Source organism: Papio anubis, chromosome 8 (assembly GCF_008728515.1).
Source record: "Papio anubis isolate 15944 chromosome 8, Panubis1.0, whole genome shotgun sequence".
Lineage (NCBI taxonomy): Eukaryota > Metazoa > Chordata > Mammalia > Primates > Cercopithecidae > Papio > Papio anubis.
Window position 1 is genome coordinate 6,690,052 of NC_044983.1, and position 7,233 is coordinate 6,697,284.

At 45.3% G+C, this 7,233-nt stretch overlaps 1 protein-coding gene across 1 annotated transcript; it reads left to right on the forward strand.

The window, feature by feature from the left end:
- The first annotated feature begins 822 nt into the window (after positions 1 to 822).
- Positions 823 to 3,334, forward strand: LOC101016942 (neutrophil defensin 1). Its single transcript, XM_009199329.2, has 3 exons — positions 823 to 960; positions 2,329 to 2,515; positions 3,091 to 3,334. Exons 2-3 carry the CDS (start codon positions 2,341 to 2,343, stop codon positions 3,204 to 3,206), a joined length of 291 nt encoding a protein of 96 aa, XP_009197593.1. The 5' UTR covers positions 823 to 960; positions 2,329 to 2,340; the 3' UTR covers positions 3,207 to 3,334.
- The last annotated feature ends 3,899 nt before the right edge of the window (positions 3,335 to 7,233 follow it).

The following is a 7,233-nucleotide window of genomic DNA, read 5'->3' on the forward strand; positions in this document are numbered from 1 at the left end:
AGCGATACACCTGTGCTCCAATGTATACGAGTTACAGATGGAAACCTCCTAAGCCTCTCAGGAAGCACCACACAACTTTACTAAATGCTTCTCTGAAGACCCACAAGGGCTGAGAAACTGTACAACACCAGCACTAAAATGAACGCCCAGACTCCCACTTCCCTTCTTGGGTGGCCATCTGGAAAGGCCACCCCACCCGAAGGCTAATGCTTCAGACCAGTTCTTGGCTTAGATGATCTTAGACAATTGTTTAACATTAAACTGTTCATTGGCCAAGCAAGCAGGTGATTGTCCCCTCTGGGGAACCACACGCTGCGTGTACATCCATAACTCAGGAGAACCCACAAACGTCTGTTCCACATAGCAACAGAAGCCCAGGTGGCACTCAGTCTCACCGGGGTGTTCTCCAACATCCCAGCTCAGCCAAACGGCTTTCGATTTGTTTTTATGGTTAGACCCCAGGTCCTCAGGACACTGCTTCAGAAACAGATTCCTAATCCTCTTCTGTGTGTGGGTGGCATTCTATCCAAGTCTCTTTGTCCAGAGCATTATCTACGATACGCCCAGCCAGGCTGTCCGGAGGCTTTAAGTACTACTTTGGTGCAGGTAGTTCACCTTAGCCACAGCCAATGCAGCATAGGGTCAATTGTTTCAGGAGCCATGGAGAATCCAAAGTTGGTTCCTGCCCGGGCTTGGCCAGGGCTGGCCAAGGTAGACAAGGGGTTCCTCTGCGGAGTTCAACTTTAACCTCACCTTCCCACCAAATTTCTCAACTGTCCTTGACACCACAATTATTGAATGGACCCAACAGAAAGTAACCCCGGAAATTAGGACACCTCATCCCAAAAGACCTTTAAATAGGGGAAGTCCACTTGTGCACAGCTGCTCCTTACTACAGAAGACCTGGGACAGAGGACTGCTGTCTGCCCTCTCTGGTCACCCTGCCTAGCTAGAGGAGCTGTAAGTAACACAAAACTTAAACTTTTACACTGAGTTTTCATCATTGAAGCTATGCCTCCAATCTGACCTCTGACTGGGGGGCCACCCCAGAGGGACCCAGCGGGTAAATCCCTGCTGGGGTGTCTGTCTGGATCTCTGGTGGCTCCTGGGGACAATGGCTTTCAGCTAAGTTAATAGAGAAACTCAAGCAGTTTCAGCTTCTAAACACAAGTGTCCTAGTTGACATGTCCAGTAGAGATGATCGCAGGTCTTTGGAACATTGTTTGAGAAAAGCCTATTCAGGTCCTTGGTCTGTTTTTCAATCAAGGTTTGTTGATTTTTGCTATTGAGTTGTTTGACTTCCTTATGTGTTTGGATATTTGCCCCTTCTACCATGTAGGTTTTGCAAATATTTTCTCTCATTTCTGGATTATCTTTTCACGCAGCTGATTGTTTCCTTTGCTGTGTAGATGCTTTAGTGTTCAATACAGTCACAATGGCACTTGTCTATTTTCCCTTTTATTGCCTGTGCTTTTGGTGTCATAGCCAAGAAATCATTACCTATATCAATGTCAAAAGCTTTATCCTTATATGCACTTCTAGTAGTTTATGGTTTCGGGTGTTGCATTTAGGTCTTCAGTTCATTCTGAATCGATGTTTCTACACGGTGTGAGATAAAGATTTAAATACAAACATATATAAAATCTTGAGGTAGTGTACACTATAAATATACAATTGTTAATTGTCACTCAAGTCTAAATAGAGCTAGAAATAATAAACAGTTTTTTTTTTTTTTACTTCAACAACTCTGTGTCACTGAGCTTATTTCACCTTTAGCCTGATAAAATCATTGTCCTCTGCACCCTGATTCCTACAGGAGACTACTCACCCCATAACCTCAAAAACCTCTTCATGAGGATGGTAAGTCACTTGAATCCTGAAGTGAATTACTCTCTAGTCCATTGGAAACTCATATAGGACAGCAGAATCTAGACCTCCAGAGAGCAGCAGGACACATCTTCAGAAAATAAGAAGCATTTGTTCCCTGAGCCTGTTGAATGAAAGTGCAATTTCTATTGTTTTTGGAATGTCGAAAAGTAAATACTAATATTTAAGCAGGTGAACCCAGGAGTAACATAGCAGGGTCTTTCTTGTCATTATCAGCTCCAACCTAGCACAGACATTAAACGTACAGATTTACACTAGCATGAAGCTGGGAGAACAGGAGCATTCGAGCGACCTTGAGACCAATGGACCTCTCTTACAAAATGCACACCTCTTCCTACTGAAGATCGAGAAGGTTTCTTGTCTCTGAGCCTTCTCCCAGCAGTTATAAATCCAGGCTGGCTCCTCCCTCCCACACATCCGCTCCTGCTCTCCCTCCTCTAGGTGACCCCAGCCATGAGGACCCTTGTCATCCTTGCTGCCATTCTCCTGGTGGCCCTGCAGGCCCAGGCTGAGCCACTCCAGGCAAGAACTGACGAGGCTACTGCAGCCCAGGAGCAGATTCCAACAGACAACCCAGAAGTGGTTGTTTCCCTTGCCTGGGATGAAAGCTTGGCTCCAAAGGATTCAGGTGAGAGAGACCAGCATGTAGAGCTGCTGAGTCTAGAGGGAAAGACAGGAGACAGGTTCCAGAGTTGGGTCTCAGCAGTCTATGTCACTGAGGTGGCTTCACTTAGCATCTCTGAGCCTTGATTTTCTCATCTATAAATTGAACAGAGAGCCAAATAAATCTGAGAAGTTTTATTTCTCCGAAGACTTGATTCCAAGAAATATCTGTGAAATTCACTAGGTTTAAGATATGAAGAGACAGACTAGTTATCTCTGGATCTAAACAAGTAGACCTATCTATAAAGAGAACATTTTACTCTATTTATAGGAGAGCTTTTAAGAACTGGAGCCAAGCCTGAGGGTATGTTTAGGTGTGTGTGTCATGGGGCAGGAATGCAAAAATGAGAGCAAAGGAGAATGAGTCTCAAATTCTGTGTGACCAGCACTGCTCTGTGTATTTATTCCTATTGACTAAGGTTGTACGTGCTATATGGCAGCAATGCAGCCAGAATCACCCATTAGCTAGCATGTGACTTCCCCAAGATTCTCTTTCTTACCCACTGCTGACCCCGTATTCAATTTCTCATGCTCTCCCAGTCCCAGGCTTAAGGAAAAACATGGCCTGCTATTGCAGAATACCAGCGTGCTTTGCAGGAGAACGTCGCTATGGAACCTGCTTCTACCTGGGAAGAGTCTGGGCATTCTGCTGCTGAGCTTGCAGAAAAAAAAAAAGAAAAATGAGCTCAAAATTTGCTTCGAGAGGTATAGGGAATTGCTATCAACTCCTGTACCTTCTGCTCAATTTCCTTTCCTCATCCAAAATAAATGCCTTGTAACAAGATTTCTATGTTTACATCTCTTTAATGTGTGATATGTGTCTGTGTCAAGATACTTGGGGTACATGTACCAAAAAGCAAAATCAAATGTTTGAACAATATAAAATTCCAAATTCTAGGAATTTTAAACAAGAATTTAGGATTCAGACCCAAATTGAAAAGAAGGCCCACATGACACCAACGATTTCCCCATCCACTGCTCTGCCTTTTCACTCTGCCTCATTTTCTCTGGATCCACTCTCAAAGAGCTCCCATGTGCTGCACAAACAATCAGTGTCAGCTTAAAGTTCAAGCAGTCACAAAATCATACTTCTCTGGGAAAACTACCATCCTCTGTGCTAAAGAATTGGAGTTTCATTGAACAATGTCAGATTGTACATTTTCCTTTTAAGACATAGGGTTACATGAGATCCACTGAAACAACTTTAATTAAGAGGGAAATGGGTTGTGGGCAAAGGCGTGATGCATGGAACAGAAAACACAGCAGACCACACTGGAACGTCCTCATTAAGAGCAACCTCCAGCCACATCTACTAAGACCTGGATTTCACACTCATAAAATTGTCTTCACACCTAGAAAACACACACGCACTGGGCGGGCTAGGTGGCTCAAGTCTGTAATCCCAGCACTTTGGGAGGCCGAGACAGGCGGATCACGAGGTCAGGAGATCGAGACTATTCTGGCTGACACGGTGAAACCCTGTCTCTACTAAAAAATACAAAAAACTAATCGGGCGAGGTGGCGGGCGCCTGTAGTCCCAGCTACTCGGGAGGCTGAGGCAGGAGAATGGCGTAAACCCGGGAGGCAGAGCTTGCAGTGAGCTGAGATCTGGCCACTGCACTCCAGCCTGGGCGACAGAGCGAGATTGTCTCCAAAAAAAAAAAAAAAAAGAAAAAGAAAACACACACGCACTAATGCACCACTGTACTTTGCAACACCCACTCCCTTGTGTTGCCCTAAAGCTGCTGAGAACCTGATTCTGCCTGGAAAATGCAGCTTCAGAGGGGTAAGGGAGGAGGGAGGGAAAGCATTTCACCAGGAACATGGTAGTCTTCCTGATGCTGCACGGTGCTGAGGAAGCTCAGGGGTCCAGGTACCTACTGAGACACTGCATGGATGGGGAAGCCCACATAGAAGCCAGGGAGGACAGAGTGGGTAATGATCCCAGACTTCTTGTTTAGACAGTGAAGGACACAAATAGGGAAACAGGAAGTGAACCCCAGGAGACTTCTTCGGGTTCCTATGACTGCCACGGACCTAGAATCATGTGATCCTTGAATTAACTTTCCATATGATTTTGAACGATGAACTGGGTCTAGATGGCTGCATCTTGGGGCATCTGCCAGAGGTTCACCTGGCTTCCTCCCAAGAATCTGAGGTCTCAGCTAAAACTTCATTTGGTCACTGAGGTCTTTTCTGATCTCTCCATTTTAAATTGCAACAAGTTCCCCCAGTCACCTCCATTCCCAGGATTTTCCTCATTGCTAACTATAGAATTGCAACCATCTCACCCCCTGTACACTTCACGTACTATCTGTAACATTTGCCTCCTTATCTAGAAGGGAAGCTGCATGTTTTGCTTATTGCTGTACCAGAGTGCATGGATGACTGCAACATAAAGTAAGGGGTTAATAAATTAATTCCGATTACATTAACAAATTGCATCTAATAGCATATCACAATACAAAATTATTAATTAATTGTTATTACTAAATTCTGTAGGAAAAAGCTAAATTCAACACAGATAGAGCAGTCCATGTTTCTAGACCCTATGACAATACACCTTTAAAAACAAAATAAATAAAAACATTCAAGGCTGAAAGATGAAAAATCATCATGGGTACGATTTGGCATCATGAAGCTTTAGGACTTTAGAAGAAAGAGGCCATTCTGGCTAGAGGTGGCAGAAAGATTTCATGTGAATCTTCAAGTACAACATGAATACTTTTAAAACGTGGAGAGGTTAAAAGAAGAGGTAGAGTAAAATATTTGGTGGACAGAATGGTATCAGGGCAAGAGCTATGCAGGATGAGGGTCGACCTCCACTGAATTTAGAGGAATAGATGTTGCCAGACAGAAGGTTGGAGGAGAATTCAGGCTGATGTGCTGAGAAGCCTCCGTCAATCCAAGGGAAAAGGGCCAGACAAGGACGGAGCCTCCCTGTTCTTCTGTGTGGATAAAGGCACACTGGGAGCACCACATGTGCCTTCTGCTCCTGCAGTCTAGGGTGGTCGATGACTGCTGCAAAATCTAGGACCAGGAGTGAGGGAGAGGTGTGAGGGTCTCCAAACAACCAGGGCCACTTGCTCGGCCTCAAATGAGACACAACACTGTTTATGCGATGCATGTACATTCTAGGATTAGTAATGACATACATGATCTTTTCTACCTGAAATGAGCCATTCATGTGGCAGGACAAGGAAATAAGGAATAAGACAGATACCTCATCCCTTTAAATGTAATTACTCAAGGGGACAGCAGCCCTGTCTCTGTAGGCAGGTAGAAGCCTAACTCCAGTAAGCACAAACTAGCAAACCTCGATGGCCCAATCACACTGCAAGACTCCGACTACCAACCTCCAGTGCATTTCCGCTAGCTCTCCCAGGGCTTAACCTTCCCTGGCTTTGTCTTCAGGGAGCTTGAGGCCAACGGCTCTCCCTATTACAACGTTCTGACTCACATTTCAACAGTCTTCAATAAACGCTTCCTTCACATTTTCAAAAATCTTGGTGAATTTTTACCTGTATAATAAATGAAATAGGCATCCTTTGCTGTTACTGTGCTGATTTTCTAAACTCGGCTTACAAGCAAAACTAGAAGGAAAGAGCTGAAAAGTACTCATTCCATTTTATGAATATCATGTTTCTTGGCCTCCTGTATGTCTATTTTTGAGAAGTATCTGTTTAGGCCCTGGAACACATTTTAAAAGGGTCATTTCTTTGTTACTTACTTATTTGTTTAAGTCCCTTGTAGAGGAAAATCACTTTGATCACGAGATCAAACCACCAACCAGCCTCTCCTTACTGCTACAGGTATGGACCTCGCCATCTCCAGGACATGGCTCATGTCCATTACCCTAATCCTTGCCTTGCTGTTTCCCTGAACTCCAGCTTTGCTGATTACCCCAAAAATGACCTCATTACGGTAGAATTTTGCTGAGATCACCATTTGCTTAGTGTAATCCCATTACCTTATGGATTGCAAAGGGAACCCATAGAGCCTCAGTCAGATTGGGAAGGCTGCCTACAAGCTTTTGCAAAACTACACGCTTGGGAGACCTGTGTGTAAGAATCTATGCCCAGAATCAACAGCTCTCCAGTGATAACATTCATGCAGTGCTGGGAAATGCCTATGGACTAGGTGTGTTCTGTGTGCGGGAAGCGGGTCCAGGTTTCACTTCCACAGGACACCCGGGCATCCAGAACCCGGAGATCTTCCTCTGCAGCTCCTTTACACCCCTTCATATTTTGTCCCAAAACCTCATCATTGTGACCCTACACAGGCACCTACTAATGCCCTGGAACCTAAAGAGCCATCACCAAGCCTTAAGTTTCCCCAAATGGCCCAAATTTCTTCTTATGCTGCGATAAGACTGGGTGCTGACTTCCTCCAATGCTGAAATTCCTGGGCACTCCACTCATCAGGAACTCACTGTTCCTCACAGGGACAGCTGACCCCCACTGCTCTGCCACAGCGACCACCCAGCAAGGCTTGACGCCTCCTCCTTGCACTTAAAGGTTGGGGAGATGCTTCAGCTCTCACTCCACTGCCCCCCAGTCCTCCACACAGCCCAGTGCCTGCTGCCTTCACACACAGAGCTGCCAGGGGAGGCTGAGCACCAGCCTGTGGGACCAGCGCTGTGCACGACCTTCCCATGGTGGCAGGGGCTGCCGGCCTGCACAC

Bases quoted from the DNA above. Each gene is read 5' to 3' on its own strand.
- LOC101016942 (XM_009199329.2), top strand. From the start codon at position 2,341: ATGAGGACCCTTGTCATCCTTGCTGCCATTCTCCTGGTGGCCCTGCAG. The intron at 2,516-3,090 runs GTGAGAGAGACC...ATGCTCTCCCAG, and splicing joins CTTGGCTCCAAAGGATTCAG to TCCCAGGCTTAAGGAAAAAC.